The following is a 22,167-nucleotide window of genomic DNA, read 5'->3' on the forward strand; positions in this document are numbered from 1 at the left end:
AAAATTTTAAAAATTGTGTCGTGTGAGTCTCGTTGCAACAGCAGACTTCACCAATTCGAATCGTTGTTAAGTAAATGCGTATTTTGTTTAAAAAAATGACTAATGATGGTTTAATATCGTAGGTAATATTTTTAATGTCTTAATTATTCGTTTAAATATTCAGATATGAACTTATCGGCGTGACTGTACACACGGGCACGGCGGACGGCGGCCATTACTATTCGTTTATCCGCGAGCGGGAACGTGAGCATGCGGACCGGTGGTTGCTTTTTAACGATGCGGAAGTGAAGCCTTTCGACCCCGCCCACATCGCTGCGGAATGTTTCGGTGGCGAGATGACTGTATGTATCTGTCTCGTTTTTTTTTTAATTTGAATTAAAATTTATTATTATTATTATATAATTTAGTAGTAAGTCATCATTAGCTCGGAATGCCGATCTGCTGAGAAGAGCCAGCCATAAGCTTTACATTGCTCTTCATAATTCAAATTTAACAATAGCGTATATTATAATATCACTCACTTACATACGGAGATTCATTAAATTGTGTATCTTTAATTTAAATTTTTAAAAGAAAAAAGGTCTAAGTAATTTCGTCTGGATTTTAATATATGTGTACGGTCACATGAACAATTTATTAACTTTTTAAAATTTTCAATACTGTGATTTTCTATCTGTAGTCTCCAATGGTTTTCTAATTAAATAAATTAAACACCAAAACGATAATGTAAAAACAAAATGTATTTGAAATAGCCGTTTTACAATAGACAAAATCTAGAATGTTGGTGTATGGCAGTTAAAATTAGGTTCATGGTATATTAGCTGAGTAAGACTTGCAATCATTACCCGACATCTGTTAGCCTAAACAATGTCATCTGTGCTATTTTGACGTACCCTTCTTCAAAATTGATTAGTTATGCAAAGGTAAACAGTCTTTTGGTATAAATCGAGCAAAATGAGTTTATCAATGTTGTTTAAAATAATTGACATACTTATATAAAAATAGATTAAAATTACAGCACCACATAAATAATTTAATTATGTATAATATTGAGTTTTAACCTTTCATTAGTAAATTAGTATTTTATTATTAGGCACTATAGCTATAGGCTGTCTAAGTGTGTAGCATAGAGATTCTATATTTACGTCCAAAAATGTTATTGCAGGTTGATATAAGGAAATACTTCATACCAACAAAAAATAATTTTAAAAAAAGTCATTAAAAACTTATTTAATTTTTAAAAGTATTAGATATTGACTTTTGATTTTGATCATTATTGTACAAATTTGACTTCATACTAATACAGAATGAATATATATTGTTTAGCATGAACAGATGCAAATAGAGTCAATAATATTTTTTTTTCTAGAGCAAAACCTATGACTCAGTGACAGATAAGTTCATGGACTTCTCGTTTGAAAAGACAAACAGCGCTTATATGTTGTTCTATGAACTGAGCCCACCGCGGCCGCAGAGGGCGTCTGACAGTGGCCCACAGGACGAGGCACAGGTAAGACACGGACCAGAAATATAATTTACATAACCAAAATACAATATATACAGGATGATTGATTATAGGTGTAAAAGCTTTAAAGTGGTGAACATATACCTCATTTATTATCAATTAATTTATGGGATCAGCACATCTTATCTAAAGATTCAAGAGGTTTCTAATTATTGTTTACTATGTCCTCGCAGACTTCGTACTGCTATAGGTTGTTAGGCTGTAGCATTCCAATAGAGTTTAAAAATGATTTTACACAGGATGATTGAAAACAGAGGCAAAAACTTTAAAGCATTTAGCTAACAAATGAGCCTATAAGCAATAACACATAAAATTCTCTGTTTATATGTTAGTTAACATTTTATCTCATTGTACACTTTACAGTCTTCGACTGCGGAAGAATCAAGTGCTAGTTCGACGCTGGAACGTCGCTGCAGCGAGAGTTCGCTCGCCGACCAAGTCGCCCTACCGCCGGAGCTTCTTAAGTGGATCTGGGACGACAACATGCAGTTCTTACACGACAAGAATATATTTCAACACGCCTATTTTACGTAAGTCCCTTTCACTCACTATATAAGTATATCGTTTATATATTTAATGCAATCAAGCGTATTTTGCGGAAGTCCATCCTAAGTAAGAGAAGGACCAATATTTAGCCACTTCCGTACATGCAGTGGTAGTCGTGCAACAAAGTGCACCGCCCGCCAGCCCGCTGATAAATGCACATGCGGCAAACAATGCGAATTACACAACTACCACCGTCAAATCACTCAACATGTGATTCACCCCTCCACGGGGCATCTTCAGGAGTTATGTTACACCGATTAGTGCCAAACACAGAGTATCGTTTATATAATATAATTATTTATTTCCAATGCTGGTGGAATTACCTTTTTTTTGGGGGTCGGCATTCATAATCCTATACTCCACGTAAGAACTAAACTACTCACAACAATTTATATTTATAATAACTACTGATATTAAATTAATTAAACTGTGGGATCATTCCTAGGACCGGTAGTTCTTGAAGTAACAACAAGAAGTCCAAAGTAGAAATGTGAATATTCATTCGAGCTTCGCCCTTATTTATACCGATGTAAATAAAGAAATTTATTTCTATGGAATTTCCCTTTTTTCGATACGCCGTTGAAGTAATATGCCCCCACATTACTTCCTCTCAAGAGAAGTTTACGGATGGCTTGACGGTTACCCGGCGATAAATATTGCACATCGACCTTTGGAAAGAGACAACCGGATAATTTCGGCTTCGTTGTCTCTGTCGCACGAAATATAACGATTGACAAAATGACACATAGATAGTGTGGGACGGAGATAGTGCTTTTTCCAAAGCTCAATGTGTAATATTTATCGCGGGGTACTGTAATTAGATACTTCGTAATTTAACAAAGAAAAGAAAATTAATGGAAATAAGGATTTAAGCCATTTACGAAGTTTTACTAGTTATAATAATAGTCATTTAATTACAAGTAGAAAATAGCCGCTACGATAAAAAAGTTATAAGTTACAACTGTAAATAGGTTGTGATTTTAATTAAAAATAATTTAAAATGTTTAAAGATCCATGCCATTTCAGGTGTGATTTTGATTTTCAGTTGTTTTAAAATACATCTGTATATTCCGGACGCAACAACGTCATATCGTAGTGATGTCCCCCGATCTCGTGTTTCGTAATGGTTCCCAATTAATAATTAGCATCGTCTTACACACTTTTTGTTTCAGCGATTTCTAAAATATTCCTTATATTCTTTATTTAGGTCGTTTAACTTATCTTTAAATGGTTTAATATATTCAAATTTTTCCTAAAACTTTTACATCATACAAAGGATCTTAGTGCTAATATGTTCCTTGATGGATAGATCTATCGTCCGCTGGAAAAGAGGTTTTTGTTCATAATTTTAATGATAAATTTTAAAATATTCTACAAATTTATTACAATTTCATCTGTCACTTAATCTTTGCCTGTTGTTTCTTCAATGACAAGAAATTGAAGAAACAAAATTCCTATAATGACACTTCATATCCGACAGGTTCATGGGTCAGATGTGCAGCTCGGTACCTCAGTCGCTCCTGACGCTCCGGCCTGAAATCACAGAGGTGGCAGCGCGACTGTCAACATCATTCTTCATTGAAACCTTCATACATGCAAAAGAAAAGGTAACTTGATTACAACATTTATTTTTTATTTCTAAATTACGAAATTAACTTATAAATATATATATTTACATTATAATAAGATAAGGTTAATATTTACTTCACACAACAGTTAAAAAAAAATAAAGTGAAGTCCAAAACTTACACTGCACAGAACACTGATTTTCAATTATGACCCCACGGACCGATACCGGCTGATAAGTGGAAAAAGCAGTGTTCATGAGCCCCTAATCCATTGTAGTATAACGGGGGGTGTACTTATCTCTTGACCTCTGTATAAAATTAATTAAAAATTGTATGTATTGTGTTATGCAAGATTTGATGAAATTGAGTCACCATCTAAATAAACAGAAAATAAAAATGCAAACAAAACACCCTAGCAATACTAATTAGAAATAAAGAAAATAGATTATTGATATAATTATTTTATGTTCTATACACTAAAAATCTCCAATTATCATTCATTACTTTCGGCATATATCGCGTAAGTTTATGTACGATGTTTATGATTTTTTTTTCCTAGCATAATTTTAATTATTTCTAGCCGACGATGGTGTCGTGGGTGGAGTTGGTAACAAAACAATTCAATGCGTCAGCAGCCGCATCCGAATGGTTCCTTGGTCACATGGCGGACGATACTTGGTGGCCTATGCAGGTATATTAAACTTTTAATTTATTATTAAAATATCTATTTAAGGCTAAACATTCGTGTGCACAAATCAACAAAATTTATATCTAATTATTTTTACGATTGAAATTATTCTTATTAATTGTATTAAACTGGGAAATTGTTCTAAATTTATATTTTTTTAATTATATATGTCAAACCCCCACACGTGTGTTTGTATATGCGAGTATAATTATAATTATTATATAAGTAGTTTAAAAGATATAGTCTTATATTATAGAATAGCCCAGTATCCTAATACAGAAATGATTAAAAGGAGCACTTTGGTACTAATGAGGATGCCCCGTGGAGGGGTGAAACACGTGTTGAGTGATTTAACGGTGGTAATTGTGTAATTCGCATTGTGTGCCGCATGCGCATTTATCAACGGGCTGGCGGGCAGTGCACTTTATTGCACGACTACTGCTACATAGCGAAAGAAGCTATTTATTATTCCTTTTCTTACTTTGTAATGTTAGTATAAACATGTTTAAAATGGTGAGTTAATCTATATTGTCGAAATCTAAGCCGGAAGCGGCTAAACGATTGGCGTCTTTTTTAAATGTTATTACTAATTTTTATGATGTTCATAATAATATTGATATGTCCAAATATGTATAAAAATCAAATATAACCTTTTTATTTCAGGTGTTAATAAAATGTCCGAATCAAATGGTACGTCAGATGTTCCAGAGGCTGTGTATGCATGTAATTCAAAGGCTGAGGTATGCATTAATTTTTTTCAAATATATTCTTAATAATCACTATTCACGTACCAATACTATAATAATTCGTTTATGTATTATTAGATTAATTTTGATTACTTGTTTCAGATCTAGTCATTGTGCCTTGTATCTTCAAGGTATGGAGGAAGGTGAAGATAATAGTAAATTGGGTGAAGCGAGTTGTGTTACTAGGTTTATAAGGATGTTATTGTCGTTGGTAAGTGTATTTGTACTGTTAAGATATCTTTAAATAGTTTTGTCATATGTGTACAAGGTGATTGGTAATATTTGCAAAGGCTTTAAATAGGTGACTATACAGTCACGTGCCAAGTAATCTATGGTACACTTTATCCAAATATCAATGGTTTTAGAAAGAACCAATAACATAATGACAATATAATAAGAACAGCGTATTTTCAATTTATAGTAATATATATATATATATATATATATATATATATATAAAATTAATTATTATTTGCAATCTGTCCCGGCAGACTGTACTGCCAGAAGTTATTGGCCTGTCTCATTCTAATAGAAAAATAATAATTAGTATAACATATTTCGGTGATCGCTTCATAAAAAGTGGCAGACAAGTTATACATTCGCTTCTTTAATATTTGATGATTTATTTAATATTTTTTCTATTTGTATGCGATAGGCAAGATAGAGACGCAAGTTTGAAAAAAATAATTTATAAGTCGTACTACAGAATTATTAATTGATACAGGGTGTTTAAAAGTAGATGGCTTTAAAAGAGTAAATATATAGCTCATTTTTCCCAATAAAGTCTTAACATTTTTAAACTTATTTCCAATAACTCTGTATAAAATGATTACTCTGTAACTTTATTGGAATGCGTCAGGCCAATAGCTTCTGGCATCGCTAAGAGACATAATAAACAATAAAGAGGTGTAATAAACCAAGTTTGGAAACGGTTTTTCTTATTAAATTACCATAACGTTATTTATTAACAGGAAACCATATATATTATATTAAATAAGATGTATCATACACTAGCAACAAATGAGCCATACATTCAGTCCTTTAAAGCTATTAGCTGTCACCCTTAATTATATAACACTGACAGTCTTGTCTGTACTGATTATGTAATTGTTGACAGATGGAAAACGGTGCAAGGTCGCATCTTCGCCACTTGACGGAATACTTTAGCCTCTTGTATGAGTTCAGCAAGATGGGCGAGGAAGAGGGGAAGTTTATGTTAAGGATCAATGCGATATCGAGCATGGTCAGCTTTTATCTTGGACAGAATACTACAACGGTTAGTTCAATTGTTTGTAAATGAAAATTCTTAGGTCATATTTTATTTTATAAGAACATTGCATGGCATGGTACAGCAACCATACGAATGAAGTATACCTCACGATTGCCAATGTATGAATTGAATTTCCAAAAAACATTCATTTTTAAATTTAAATTTTTAGATGTTTAATAGATTAAAAATAAGAAAAATATTTTTAATGTCATGTAATGGTCAAAGTAATAAGTAAAGTTTAATAATTTAAGATATATTACAAAAAAGATTAACATTAATTATTTGTATGAAGTAAAATAATTAAAGAATGTTGAGTTCGATAGAGGGATAATGTGTTTATTTTCAGAATCGTAAATAAACATAAAAAGTAAGATTTACGTAGTTCTTATGTTTGTCAAGCGCAGCTTAAGATATCTAGTCACCGGGTGGATCGATGACCTCATTAAGGAAGGACGTTAAACCAAAGCTGCCATCGCTGTACGAAGGTCCTTTTGTAAATCTATGAGGGAGTCTTATGTTCAGTGGTGGACGTCCCACGGCTAAAATAATGATGATGATGTTTGGACCTCTAGTTTCTGTATACTCATGGTATTCCTTATCTATCAGCGTCAGACGCCGTTCCACCTTTTATCACTGTAGTAGTTTTGACAATGCAAAGGTAACTTTGATAGAGTGATACATTTTTTTTTCGGAAACATTTTAATTTCGGAATATGTAAAACAATGGCAGATGCCCGTATTCAGTGGATGTCCTATGGTTGAAATGATGATGTTGTTTCTCAGGTGGAGTCTCCATCAGAGGAAGCCAGTGGTAGTGGAGGGAGTGGGGGCGGCGGCGCAGAGAGTGGTGACAAGTTGCGGCCAGGCGCCTTGGATAAAATGGTAGCGCTTGTGGCCGGTCTGGTGGAGCGCTCTCGTGACGCCAGCGGCCACCTGGCGCTACCCGAACCAGATGCACGTGCTTTACTCCATGCCAAGGTACTTCTATGAGGCGATTTTCTTTTCATTTTTCATTGCAGTGTTAGCTTTAAGACCGTCGTGGCTTTAAGTTGAAGGATGCTATTGCGAAAAGAGACCACAAAAAACCTGTCTTAGTGTGTTGTCGGCTCTGTTAAGGCGCAATTTGGAACTGTCGTTGCTTTAACTTGAAGGATGGAATTCTTCTCATGATGGTTACAAGTGGTCATTTTAAATGATCCCATGGAGATAATAATGTGGTTAAATGATTTAAATTAATTGTATATAAAATATTTATGGTGTTAGGAGCTATTGATTAGTAAATCGCTGTTAATAAAGTAGAAACACTTTATTGTTCATTTAACAGATAATTGCATAATTAATTCAATATTCAAATTCAAAATCTTTTTAGTCAAGCATTTATTATCTCAGCCATCACCCAAATCCGCACGCTTTTGGATTGCCAATGTGATGAATAGAAACCACATGCGGTTATTAGACAGTGAGGCATTGGCTTTCTGTTACACAGAATCCGGTTCCTCTACAACGTTTTATGTATATTTTATAATATCAGCCATAATTAGCGTGCCAACAAACCAAATTACACACATTTCAATCAACAAGTCTTAAATAATCAATATCATTTCTTAATTTAATTTAATATTCTTTACTCTACCTACGCCTTTGGTTACATTTAAATAGTTTCATAATAATAAACAAAAAAAGTACAATGGACAGTCTTATCATGTGGCAAATCTCAAAATCTCTTATAAACAACCACAGTATGGAAACAGTAGAAGTATAAATAATGGGTGGTTAACGTGTACAAAACACACAAACGTACTTATTTAAAATTATATAATTAAACTTGTTTAATATTGAAAATGGAATAATATTTTTGACGTTTTCTTTTGCAGGGGTTTCCATTTATTTACCAGCAGACTCGGGACTGTTTAAACTTGCAACAGACACGGTCTCTTATCTTCGCTCTCTGTCGGTGGAACGAAGCGTTAGCGCAAAAAATAGTCAACATGATTTTTCAAGCAATCGCTAAACATTCCGAAGTAAGTACAGTGTTTTACGTTATCACTTTTGTAAATAAAATTTGTCTGTCAATGTAAGATATAACTGTGCTAAATGTTGCATTCCCCTTATGAGCAAAAATAATAAGTATTTAAAAAGAAAACACTTCGTATAATTTTTTTAAACTCTAAATATGATTTCTATGTGAGAAACTGTAACGGGATTACAGTAAATTATTATAATGCTATTGAAACCGCTATACCGCGCCTAAGGTGGTCACGGCGAAGTGTGGGTTGATGAAATGAGCATGAGCGCTGCCGGCTGATAGACGGAACATTGGGGTCGATACCCTTCCGTCTCACTTGCATACTCAAGGAGCGGTACAGTAGTTCCGGTAGCACTATAGTGCTAACCCTGGAAATAACATAGTACAGTGATGGAAATACATACATGGTACGGGTTACTATAACGAAATGGTATTAATTCATAAAAATCTAAACATGCAATTAATTTCAGGCTTTGATTCCTTATTTCAATAATTTGTAAAAAAATTTTTGTACTACATTGATATGTTTTTGCGTTTAGAGTTGCGGCGCGTTGTTCAAGTTACTGACTCTGCTGGTGGAAGGCAGCGGTGGCGGTGCTGGCGCGGCAGGTGGTTTGCCCTGCTTCACTCAGCTGGTGTTAGCGCGGCTGTGGGACGCCGCCGACGTCTGCCCACACGCTGCACTCGAGTGGCTTGCGCTGCAGGCAAGTATCTATTCAATCCAGTGGAGAGTAAAATTCGGTGAGGTATGCAGGTTGATTGGAAATAGGTGTAATTAGGAATATTTCTTCAAGACACGCTATAAATCACTTGACCCCTACCTCGCACTTCAAAACTGTCTTTAACAAGAGAAAATTTCTTCGCCGGTCTATAGGGTAATTGGTTATATTTGTAAAATCTTTCGCAAATATCTATTTTCTATTGCAATGTAAATGGCCAATAACTTCTGTCAATACAAAGTATGCAAGAATACAGTATAAACAAGGATTAATTATACATAAGGATTTATAATACGTAGTAATGTGAATTTTGACTATAATATCATTGACATAAATCAATAGGAAATAAGCTATACATCCAACCTTCTAGTTTTTATACACCTATTTACAATCATCCCGTTTAAAGCAACAACCCGAGCCAAGGCTAAGATAACTGTAGTGGTCTAGACTAAGCGCATCCAGCGTAACCTCACCTAGTGAACTTGCGATCTCAATGAGCAAATAGTGGTAACCACTGAAAAAAACACCAACAAAAACCTTAATTGTGTTTGATCGGGAAATATAATTTGCTTATTTCATCACCTACTTCTCCACCTTGCATTGTATCTCTTAATACAACGGGTCATGATCCGTTTTGAAAACTTTGTTGTGTACAATACGTTGCGCTATCTGTAAAGGTCAAGGGCGGTGTCTATTACTCTAACTAGTGTGGTATCGAGCGCGGTTCGAACCTGGTCGAATCAGCGTATGAGGCTGCGGCCTTATAGTCGCCGTGTTTTATCCAACGATCGTGATCGAAATCGTGTACATTATTAAATTGTTTTCAGGTGCCACGTAACAAGGCGGCCCACGCTTGGGCACTGCGCACGGCGGAGCGGTGGGTAGAGGCGCAGCTGCTGGCAGCATCCGCAGCGCGTGTGCGTGCTGCTGCAGCGTTGCTGCTCGTAGCGTTGGTGCCGTCGCAGCACTTCCGCGCAGGCTACGCGCGCACTCGTCCACAACCGGCGCCACAGCATCACCTCGCTAAGCTGCCCGACACTGCTCACCATACTCTGCATCAAGTGAGCGCACGCACTTTCATTTATCGACTTTATTTAACGATGTTTTTATAATCTTTAACGTTATTTTTATTAGCTTAAATCATATCTGAACAGAAGATTTAAAAATTTTCTTACTTTTTAACCTTAATAAAAATTAGCGAGAAATAGTAATGACACTGCAACAAGCAGTGTTATTCAGTTCCTCTCACTTGTTTGTGGTAGATAACTGGATAATATTTTTGGTTTTTGCTAAACAGGTCTACACTATGCTACTGGGAAAATTAAAAGCGGCTAGGAAATATACGGACATCGCTGTGCATGGCACAATGAAGCTGACAGCCTACTTCGGTGTGATGTCCTACTGCGTCGTCAGCCGAGTGGAGAAACTTATGGTTCGTGTACACATTTCAAACAATTTGAACCTTACAGAATTCACAATAAATTTATTCATGTAGATATTATATCTCTTGGAATTTTGTATGTCAAATTCTAAACTGTACTTTATTTAGAAAAGTGTTATAATAATTTAAAATTTTATTGCACCTATTTATTTAATGAATGTACAACATGCACAATATTTATGATATACAATGGGCCTATGACAGGAGTCGGAAAAGCCAAAAATTACAATTTACAAATTTTAAAGTTTTTAAAGAGCCACACAAATTTTTCTTCTCAACAATAAAAAGTACATAAATATTTTTTTGTGATATATAATACGAATATATATTTATTCACAACAACAATGTCTATTTATTCTTATATAAGTAGAGTTTTTTTTGAATTAGATTATTTAATTATGGTATTATTAGATAATCACTTATAAGCTAATGACAGCGTCATTTAAAAGCTTCTGACTTACTGACGACGTGTGTCATGGAGGAGAGAAATTATGCCTATTCCTTGTTCGTCGCTCAGAACAATTTTTGAGTGTTTTTTTTATGAAATAAATAATATTTGCGTATGGAACTGAAGAGCCACAGGTTGCCGACCCCTGGTCTATGAGTAGAAAAAGTAAGATAAGATCCAATAATTATAAACACATGTAGCGTTCACGCTCCGTATTGCTGGCAACTATGGCCACAATACTTTTATGGTTAATCATATTACCCGATTTGAATTCGAACACCATGATGATGATGTGGTCACTACCATAGCATTTGAGTTGAATTTGAGGAATAAATACGTAATGTACGAGTTGCTCATCTCTTGCCTTTAATTATGTATATCAGTGGTTTGGGAATCAAGGAGGGCAGATCAGGTTGTATTTCAACTTCTCCCGCTAGAAGTCACTCTGTCATCAAAAGTTCAACTTTATTTAGCGACATAATTAAAATCATTAATATTCCAATAAATTTGACAAATAAAGACATTGTAAGGATATTTTGCAGTTTGGGCAGTACTTTACGGACCTCTGGGAGCTGTACCACCCGGCGATCAGCGAGCCATCGGTGGCCGTGCACCCCAACAAGCAGGCGCTGCTCACCTTCTGGCACGCAGTGTGCGTCGATTGCCCCGAAAACGTGCAGCTGGCCGTCGCCAACCCGCGCCTCACCAAGCACATCGCCTTCAATTACATACTGTAAGCGTTTTAATCCCCTGACTATCCATTACCTCTCTATGATACACCTTATAGAACCAAATATTTACATGCCAAGTTGCATACTAATCAGAACGTTGCTATAAAAATATATAATCCAATATTAGCAAATGATGGAAAAGCGATTTATTCCTCTCGGGCGTCCTTGGCTAGAAATTCTAAGAGATAATAAATGTCAACCAAGATACTCCTGGGAGGCTCTTGTACCCGAATGATACATGGACCATTCGCTTATCTGCAATCAGAGTTTTATCATTATCATCATCAACAACTGTAAGAATCCCACCGCTGGACATGGCCTCTCCTAAAATTTTTTGCAATACACTTTATGGGTAGATCATTGTACCACGCAGCGCTTCTCAGTCCGTGTTCTTCTCTCTAGAACCATTTATTGCGATTACAAATATAAACGATATAAAGTTACTATCGTTCGTTTACGCTAGATGTCACTGGCTGCAGGTCGCTGGTACATCCGGCATTTGTGTACGTCCAACGGCTTAAGTAATGATAGTTATGAACTTTAAATATATTGATTTAAACTAATGTATGATTTGCGTATTGAAAAATGATTTTGGTTATGTGCAGTGCCGACCACGAGGACGGCGAGGTGGTGGCGTACAACCGCGCGATGCTGCCGCCGTACTACGCGCTGCTGCGGCTGTGCTGCAGGCGCTCTGGTGCCTTCGCACGCGCCCTCGCGCAGCACCAGAACATCCACTGGGCCTTCCGCAACATCGCACCACACGCGCACCTCTACCCCGGCGCTGCCGACGAGCTCTTGAGGTACATCTCCATCTCCTACCCCTCACTTTTATACGACAAAATAGACTTTAATATTAATATTTAATAGACAAAATAGACTTTAATATTAATATTTAATAGACAAAATAGACTAGAAAATTAATTGTTTCTGAACGTTTAGTGCTAAGGATTACTACACTATAAATGTCATCATAGAATTACGCCTTAGTAATGGAGTGTTCGCCCCTAGACTATTTCAATGTTTATTACGTAGTCCTGCTAAGTTTCTTTCATTAGTTCTTCTCAGGTCTAATCTGTTTCATCCTAACATATGATAGACTCAACTTGACGCCAACAAGAGATGTAATCCATCGTATGAGTAATGTAAGATGGTGGAAATGTTTTGGTGTGATAAGAAATAGGGTGATATGATCGCAGGCTGGCGCGTATCCTGGCGTCGCGCGGCGGAGGCTCGGGTAGCAGCAGCAGCAGCAACGACGGCGTCGACTGCAGAGAAGCCGCCGCGTTTCGACGAAGCACGCTCTCCGCCTACTTACAAGGTAACGTTTCAACGTCCTTTATCCTCAGACTACATTCGTCCACTGCTGGACAATGTCTCCCACCCACAGTAGTAGATTTCTAAGTTAGTAGTTCTTATTTTATAACCGTTATCACATTTCAAACAATGAAAAAACATCAAATGTTCTTCTATATTATCTTATATATATATATATATATATATATATATATATATATATATATATATATATATATATATATATATATATATATATTATCTTTATATTTTGTTTACAATTCTTGTTTTACTTTTATTTTCATTTCCTCCTATTTTTACATGCTTACCCGACCCGTTTTATTTTTTGGTGCTGCTTCTTTTGTAACGTTGTAATATTTTGTAATTAAATGTACTAAAAATTAATAGATTTTAAAATCAACTATGTAATATATGGTTTTGTATATAATTCACAATTTGTGCTTGAATCATATAGGATTGCCACTGCTCACAAACAAGTTTCCAGAGGATAAGCAGCTGTATCCTGTGTACCATAATATCACATACCAGCCAAGCGTTGTAGTTATGGTATTATTTATTGGTATTTTATGGTATTATTATGGTATATTTCCCCCTATAGATGTTTTGATGAGGCTTATGCCCTGCAGTGGACGTCAGCGTGGGGGCGACTTATCCTTCTTCTATTTTCTTTCTACCGCCCATAGTATTTTTTTTCTTCCTTTTGTAAATTTTCTATAATAAATAAAGAGTATTATACTATATTGAATTTTAACAGACACATTGTATAAATGTATTGAAAAACTAAAACTAAATAAAATTTTTGATTGGGTTCTCGTCTGTTTTAGGTTTAAATGGTAGGACCTGTTGGACAACTTTAATATCGGCCTTCTGCACCTTAGTAGAAAACGAAGACGATAGATTATACGTTGTATACAATGGGGGCTTGCAGATGACTTTTGAGGTTAGTACATATTTCACGGTTAATTTTTATTTGAATTTAAGTTCTTTATTCCATTCCTTCATCTTTTAATATTTAACTTTAGTTATTATTCTAGTTCTTATTTTAGATATTAACTCGTATCGCACCTAAAAGCGCAAAATATCTAATCATTAATTCGCCGAACAATTTTAACTCGCCTATATACAGGATGCTCAATTTTGCTTATTCGTTACATTATATTATTATATATATTATATCTTGACTTGTGTCATGGTTCTCTAGACTAAATAAAAAAAATTTGAATAAAGTGAATGTAGAGGTTCATTGTTAATTATACTTAAGCAATTTGAAGTAAAAAATAATTGTATGATGTACAAGAAAAAATAAAATAAATAGGACAAATAAGTTAGTTTAAGTATTTGCATAGGGTAGATGGCAATAATTGTAAAAATGGTAAAAGACTAAATAACATATATAGTAACATATGTATGTATAATACATAACTTATGCGAAACAATATAAATAAAACATATTGTAGACGTATGGTCATATATTTAACTACGATTTTATACAAACAGGAACATGTAATATACAGTTTTTGTACTTTATTTTGTTATGTAATATACAGTTTTTGTACTTTATTTTTATCACTGAATGTTCCCTTAAAAAATCTAGTTTTGCAAGAATCAATATGTAAGTTCGCCTATTATTAATGTGATAATTTCAGGCGCTACACAGTCTACATGCAGTGTACGTGGAAGGGGGCGGTGTAGGAGTGGGCGTGGGCAGCAGTGGAGGTGGCGGGGCCGTGCGTGCGGAGCTGACAGCGGCGCTGCGATGGGCGCGTGCGCTCTGCAGGACGTTACGCACGCGTCGTGACGCGAAGGAGGCACGGGCACTACTCCTCGCCTGCAAAGACTGGCCCGAATGCGCTCGCAGGCTGCTCACCATGCTCAACCTGCACCAGCGACTGAGTCATCTACGTCTCGCTGCGCTTGGTATTTTTCGTCCTAGTTCTTTTAGATCCTTATTTCCTAAAGTATTTCAGGTGGACCCCTAGGGATCCACAGAAGACGTCTGGGTCTTGACAAAAAATGTAGGTACACAATACATATGATTAAATGAAAATTTGTCTATTTTCGATTGTTAAGAACTAAAATGTTGGCTTGACTTCTAAAGTTATCTGCAAAAACGTCATCGCCGACTATAACGCTTGTTCAGATATGAAAAGGGATGAGAATCGGGTGGTTGGCTCCTTGTGCTTACAGCTGATGAAAAAGCTAATTACCTTTCTAACGATGAACTCACTATTTAGATTGGCCAGCTATACTTTTTTGATATTCAAAGCACAATCTATTCTCACTTTTCATCCAAACCTATAATTTTTTTTTGAACTCAGTCGTAATGCAAATTTCCATAGTAAGATTCAATCTTCATATTATATATAGCTGCAGTGGTCCACCAGAACCAGCTAAATTTTGAAAGTTTTAGATATTGTTTATGTACGTATAGCTTAAATGATGTGTAGTAATACTGAATGCTCTATGTGAAGGTGTACTTCGTGAGCTGGTGCTAATTGGTGGTGGAGCAGCGCTGGGAGCACTGGTGCCGCTGGCGGCTGGAGCACACGCGGCCGCTCGCGGTGCCGCACGTCCGCGCACGCGTACTCCGCACGCCGCGCATTGCACGCAGCGCCAGGCCCCTCCACAGCATGCTCCCCTAGCGCCCGCCTACCGTCCCTATCACAAATTTATAGGTAAGGTGAACATTATTATTTTTAAACTTGTACTATAAATGTATAAATATACTTTAAATTAGATTTATATGAAATTAATATAAATTAATATTAAATTTCCTACAGACACGTGCTGTCGAGTGGCAAGGAGCCAGCGCTGCATGTCTGAACAGCTGGTACTGTTATCGGCGTTGTGTGCGCTAGAGGCTGTGTCGCTTAAATTCAACTACTTCGCGGCGTTCTGGCGGGACGTTGCAAATACACCGGTAAGCCACTTATAAGCCAGCAAGAACAACCTCCTCTCATCTCATATGAGTAATAACTTGTCATCGTTATGTGAGCCATCTGAACGTCAAAACTAACTACAGACCCACAGAACGCTTATGGACGGATCTCCATATATCGCGCAGACTGACTTTCGGGAAGGCTGACTGGATGATTTGGAGTAGTTAAGTTTTTTTTAAACATAAATAAATCATTTGTTTCAATCTTGAAACATTTAACAGGACTCTTGTTGATTGTCAATTTTTTTATCTATTTTCCATTTGATTCTGCTCTGATCTGCAAGGTATTAAAGAAATTCTATAACAGCATATTTTTAAAAAAAAATCAAAACACCTATTTATGTACATACATTTTCGGTCAGAGATAGCCTAAATGAAAAGAATTAAGCGACATTATTGTCAAGGTTTCTCATAGTCTGTCTCTCATAGTCTAGTCATTCAAATATTCGTTTATTGAATAATATGCCTTTTTTGTTAATTTATTTGTAAAATGTGTTTTGAATTTATTTACGTTTTGCGGAATTTTAAGATCCAAATCCGTTCATTAGGATCGAAATAGAGATTTTTTCAGCCGAAATTTTGTACATCTCCAATTTTTATTTATCGTAATATAATTATTGTGAAGTTCTTTGAGCATACACTTATTGTAAGACCGTGAAGCGGATTCTAGTCAAATCAGAGTGAATTAAAATAAGAAAAGGTAAAAATATTTACCCAAAAATTTAAAAGCATCCACTTGATGCAATTTCGAATTTTCTTCTAGTTATTAAGATCCGTCTACAATTCTTTATTATATAGTGATTACAGATTTTGTTAGTCAAAAAAGCTGTGACTGTGCATGATTCGAACGATTGATTTGACAACAATACAACTCTATACGAGCACGCGGATAAAAACTGATCATAATTTAATAGGATTGTTTTTAATTTGTCTTAAAAATTGATATATAATTTTTTTTACAAATTATGATATATTGTACTTGATATAAATAATCCTTACAGGCGGACGCGAAGTTAGAAGAAATGTTATTAGAATGCAGCGTGGTGACGGAGTACGTGGACGCGGTGCTACTGGACGAAAGGGATTCGCTTGAGGATCCAGCCATTTATGAATTTATGCAGCATTATTATCCTAAGGTACACGAACAAAAATTATAATAAAACATTTTTCACATATTTATCTATATATATTCACACACTTGTTTCAAATAATCATCATATGATTCTATAGACACAAAGATCGGCACAATGGCTGGTCTTGCACTGCAATCAGTGACAACCTTAACTATCCTAATAGCATCATAATAGCATAATATCATCCTAATAGCATCATATTATTTAAAAGAGAATCTTAGTTTTAGGAGCTCGCGACGTCTGCAAATGCCATGTGGGTAGCAATGAAAGGTGTTGTTAATTTTCCGTAGCTGTGCGCGCTGTCGAGTCCATCAGGTGTTCCGGGTGTGTCGGGCGCGTCAGGCGCGGCGGGCGGCGCGACGAGCGGCACGGGCGCGGCGTGCGCGGCCGAGGCGCTGGCCGAGGAGCTGGCGGCGGCGGCGGTGCGCGCGCCGCTGCCCGGCCTGCTGGGGCCCACGCGCGCGCTCGCTCTGCTGGCACCGCAAGCGCACCGCACCGCCGCCGTGTCGCGTGCGCTTCAGCGGGCCACCGCCGCGCTGCAGCAGCGTCTCCTCCGCGCGCCCGGTCAGTAATCCTTTACAAATATTTGCATCAAATTGTTCAATCAATTGGTGTATCCAAATCAGTTTTGCGATTATATATGCGTTCTCTGTGCACCCCACAAAACTGGTTCGACAAAATAGTGTTGTCCTAAAAATGAAAATCCCATAAGCTCTCAACAAAGTTTTATTAACAAGGTAACACACACAACTTTCTTGTGAGCTTAATCTGTTAATGTGACAATTAAGTTACAATAAACATAACATTTTGTGTTTTTAAAATTGTTGCAACACGTGAAGAACTTGTTCAACGTACACGCGGCTTGCGTCACTATCATATATTTTCTCTTTAGGTTTTTACCCGGTGTCAAACGATAGCGTAACAACATTGTGATATATGTAATATGTTGCGAGAATTGATAATTTTGTCTCAATGTTTAGACGAAGAAACGTCAGAGCCGGAGACGAGCGCCGAGGCGACTGAGCCCGCGCGCTGTCCGTCGCGGGAAGGCAGCGAGGCGGAGGAAGCGGACGAGGCGGGAGAAGAAATCGCGGCCGACGCGGACGAGTCACCCGACGAGGAGCCGCCGCCGCAGCGCGAGCGCGACCGACTGGCGCGCCTGACCCTGGCCGTGCGGGCGCTGGCCGCAGCCAACCGCCCCCCGGACTGCGACGCCGAGCCCTAGTGCCCCCTTGACTTGCGCCTGCGCAACTCCCGCCGCTAGGCACCTCGGCAATGGACCAATTGTTCTTTGTGTCGGCCCAGCGTTAGGCGCATCAGCGATAGACTAATTAATATCCATGCTCCATTAGAGCCGCTCCACCGTTAACCATATGTTGTTGAATCGATAAGTTACAGGATTGATTCACACGGTAACGGATGTCTGTGCACTGTTGTATACATGTGTTTGCTAAATTTAGAGCGAGTCACACTTATTGATTCCTATCGCACTTTGACACTCCCATTTGTTTCAGGATTCTCTTCAGCATGTTTTAACAACAAATTAGATCTTATTTTAAATAACTTTTTATAAAATATAAAGCGAGATATATGTTTCTCGGTTTAAGAAAAAGTTTATGATATAATTCCTGGACAATTTGAACAATTTGACATGGACTTTTTTCTTTAGGCGTTAATTTTATCTTGAATGCAAATATTGAAAATTATTTTACACTCGTTTGCACCATCACAAATATTTTGTGCCATAATAATTATAGACTACTTCAATACTTCATGATTGCGTAAGAGGGGTAGTGAAAAATTAGACACGTTTGCAATATTTTCTTACCCTGCATTTTTTTGGGAATTTCTTAATTATACATTTAGTTGTGGTGTATGGTGCGATATGAACCGAATATGTATACTCGTCATAGCACCTCTAACCGGGATAGTTAACTTGACTTTATAGGACATTAAAAAGGGACACATTTAGATGTAATATTAAACGAATTGTTTTTAATAAACGGCTCAATATTTTGTGTGATTTGAAAAAAATCGATGAAAAAACTCGAGTTTGTTATCCCGGCTCAATAAACTTTGGTATAATAGACCGACAAAAATCTGCACTATGTGAAGTTATTTTATATTATTGCGTTAGAGATTCTTCCGACTGTTGAAAAACCTCCTGCGCAATGATATGTGCATGTATGGATGTAGAGGAAGTCTCAGTTTTATTCCAGATATAGCTGCCACGTCAATAATTTGCGTTTATTATCAAATGAAAAGTTAAACTGGCCCTTTCTCTTTCAATCCATCCCTTTGACATAATCTTTAACTAATTATGTACAATTATGTATATCAATAATTTTTTTAGATATGAACAATAACGAATACAAACTAACAAAATTTCGAAAATATTGACATGATGTAATAAAATATAAAAACTCTTTATTTTTTATATTTATTGTTTGACATTAAAGGTATTATTCCAATACAATTAAAATTAGATTGAAATTAATATTTACTATTATATATTTCTTTCATATTTTCTATACAGCTCCAAAACCCTAAATACAAAGCATTACAAATTGCATGTAGTATATTATGTAATATTGTGTTTTTTTTTATTTATTTTTTACAAATTATTTCTATATTTTATTATTTCCTGCTTAAATATTTTAACTATGAGAAAATGACTTACTCCGAAAATGATTTGTTTATTTTTCATATCACGAAAGAGGAACTTCGAAAAAATGAATACTCTCGATAAAATGGGATTCATCGTAAACAAGTTTTAAAATTGCCTGATATGTAAGTGTATTATATAAGGGTTGCAATAAAAATTGTATTAATTTTAGTAAGCCGATATATACATTTGGGATTCGGTGTGATGTCTTGGAGAATTTTGTTACTACGTAACATTTCTATTTTGTAAGTAAAGCGCCGAGAAGACAAACGAAACAGATTTTCGTTACACAAGTTCTACACGGCTGGCTCAAATCGTAGTGTAGTTTTATCTATTTTCTTTTTATTATCCTTGTAATATTCCAGGGCAGCGTAAGGACATAATAATCACAACCATAATATATTAGTTGCATGATTATCTCAACCAAGTTTTTTTTTGTCGTCTAGGATATTCGTAAGCGAGGCTTGCCACGTACAAAAGTAGAATTGGGCAGATCTTCGCTTTGTTTTATTAATAAATTAATTGTAGTGTACTTATTAAAGTTATTATAGCTTTTAAATACGCTTTGCAAATGTTCATTAGGCATCTAAATTATACGTTTGTATTTTATATTTAAATTGTTATATTTGAGACTGTTTGGCTTAATATTAAAAGTGATTTTTTTACTATTTGTTTAAGGTTCTTGTGAAAAAATTTGTGTTTATAGAGTATAACACGTATTCGTATAATGCATTCAGGAGTCTCGTGGGTATTTTCGATGTATTTCTTTAATTACAAAGCGAGTGTATTGTGTTCGTTGGCGTTTGTAGCTGATGCCAGATATCTTATTTTTTTCGTGAATATGTCGGGAATTTCACCGACATTGAGATGTATTCAAAATTGTTATTACTTTTCGGCTGTGAAAGTTTCTTTAGTGTAAGATATGTGATGTGTATCTTAAGTAATGAAAGAACCCTCAACGATCCCAGTATTCGCCATAACTGTATCACAATTTTGTACCTACTTTAATGAATCACCCGTCCAACGTCATTATTTCCTTTTCGAAATTTTAAAGCCCTAGTACACGGCTGACGTGACATGGCAGGGTTTATAATTATTATAGATATCTCTGTTGTATTTTTAAATAACATTATCTTAGGATAAATGAGTAAACATAATCTATTTTGTTTAAACAGTTAACAAACATAACTTGACAATTTTAACTTCATTCCAAACATTATTTTGCGTTTTCTGATCATCACAAAACCGAATAATCAACCGTGTTTTAGGGCCTCTTGTCTGCTAGGCCAGTATATAATATTATTGTATAGAAAAAAAATCTCATTATGAATAAAATAACTTTTTTCATAACGGTTTTCGTAATTTTTAGATGTTGTTGGTGTTACTATTTAAATGTATGAAATCGTCTTGTTCTATATTTAATCTGTAGTCATGTGTAATCAAAATTACAACCATAAAGTAATCTATAGAGAAATAAATCTTAAACATTTTCGTAATGGAAATAAGGTGGAATTAAAAACGAGATTTTTCTCTATTTACTAAGCAATATAACATGATTGAAATGATTATTTTGCAAAATAGTTTGTACGTAAGCATTATACACTGCCTAATTAACATCTTCTTCAGTATATTCATCACGACGTATGTACGTACTCAATCACACTACTTTTAGATGTACATATATAAAGTAATTATACACACGTAATTGCATTTGTTTCACTTGGCGTTTCACCATCACAACTACTCATAGCGGTAGATAACTTGTATCTAATGAAGGTTGATGTGAATATTTCTCGAATCATAAATTTGTACACTTCGGTAGAGGTCCATAGATATGTTATAGAATTCACAGAGCAATAATGTTTTTCATAATAATTTGTACTAATATGAATAGTTATTATTACGGAGGATGCGGTGCGATGTGTTGTAGTATTTACGGCTGTAGACGGTGGTTGATCAATCGCGGGGGTTTGTATTTAATGTGGTGCTATCGAGCTGTATGGATCGACTGGCAAACGAGAGAATGTGTATTTAATTTGTCCTGATTTTAGAGCTTATTAATATATATACTTTAAATTTAGCTACGCTGTAATTATCCTTTTATTAATTTTAAGGTTTTATCTTATGTTTATCGTCGCCGCGCACCACAATGTGACCAAGCCATCTGACACTATCACAATCGGGGGGCCTGCGTCAGTTCGCTTGTAAACTTAAACCATTTCAATTTACGATTTATAATAATTACATTTATATTGCTGAAACTTGAGTTTCAGTTGGATATAACTGTGTTATTGAAATTGATTTGTGAAAATTGATAAATACTGTAAATCGGATGAGAAGCCAAAGTAAACGGTATTTTATAAATATGTTTTTTTTTATTCACCATTCACCATTCAATAAATTACTG

The 22,167-nt window shown here is 35.7% G+C and overlaps 1 protein-coding gene across 1 annotated transcript in view; it reads left to right on the forward strand.

Moving 5' to 3' along the window:
* The window catches only part of puf (ubiquitinyl hydrolase 1 puf), a 44,945-nt gene extending 25,274 nt beyond the window's left edge, over nt 1-19,671 (forward strand). The window contains exons 35-57 of the mRNA XM_068763213.1: nt 164-341; nt 1,370-1,510; nt 1,889-2,055; nt 3,552-3,678; nt 4,220-4,330; nt 4,991-5,067; nt 5,176-5,284; nt 6,191-6,349; nt 7,126-7,320; nt 8,217-8,363; nt 8,908-9,072; nt 9,915-10,148; nt 10,385-10,519; nt 11,519-11,709; nt 12,313-12,510; nt 12,907-13,028; nt 13,849-13,964; nt 14,671-14,941; nt 15,496-15,699; nt 15,805-15,944; nt 16,964-17,098; nt 17,386-17,659; nt 18,076-19,671. Of these exons, the coding sequence (XP_068619314.1) occupies nt 164-341; nt 1,370-1,510; nt 1,889-2,055; nt 3,552-3,678; nt 4,220-4,330; nt 4,991-5,067; nt 5,176-5,284; nt 6,191-6,349; nt 7,126-7,320; nt 8,217-8,363; nt 8,908-9,072; nt 9,915-10,148; nt 10,385-10,519; nt 11,519-11,709; nt 12,313-12,510; nt 12,907-13,028; nt 13,849-13,964; nt 14,671-14,941; nt 15,496-15,699; nt 15,805-15,944; nt 16,964-17,098; nt 17,386-17,659; nt 18,076-18,320 (3,841 nt within the window). The 3' untranslated portion in view covers nt 18,321-19,671. The remainder of the gene's footprint in view (nt 1-163; nt 342-1,369; nt 1,511-1,888; nt 2,056-3,551; nt 3,679-4,219; nt 4,331-4,990; nt 5,068-5,175; nt 5,285-6,190; nt 6,350-7,125; nt 7,321-8,216; nt 8,364-8,907; nt 9,073-9,914; nt 10,149-10,384; nt 10,520-11,518; nt 11,710-12,312; nt 12,511-12,906; nt 13,029-13,848; nt 13,965-14,670; nt 14,942-15,495; nt 15,700-15,804; nt 15,945-16,963; nt 17,099-17,385; nt 17,660-18,075) is intronic.
* The last annotated feature ends 2,496 nt before the right edge of the window (nt 19,672-22,167 follow it).

This window comes from Battus philenor, unplaced genomic scaffold (assembly GCF_028537555.1).
Source record: "Battus philenor isolate CCGP_79_NKW_IND1 unplaced genomic scaffold, ilBatPhil1.0.hap1 SCAF_17, whole genome shotgun sequence".
Classification (NCBI taxonomy): Eukaryota; Metazoa; Arthropoda; class Insecta; order Lepidoptera; family Papilionidae; genus Battus; species Battus philenor.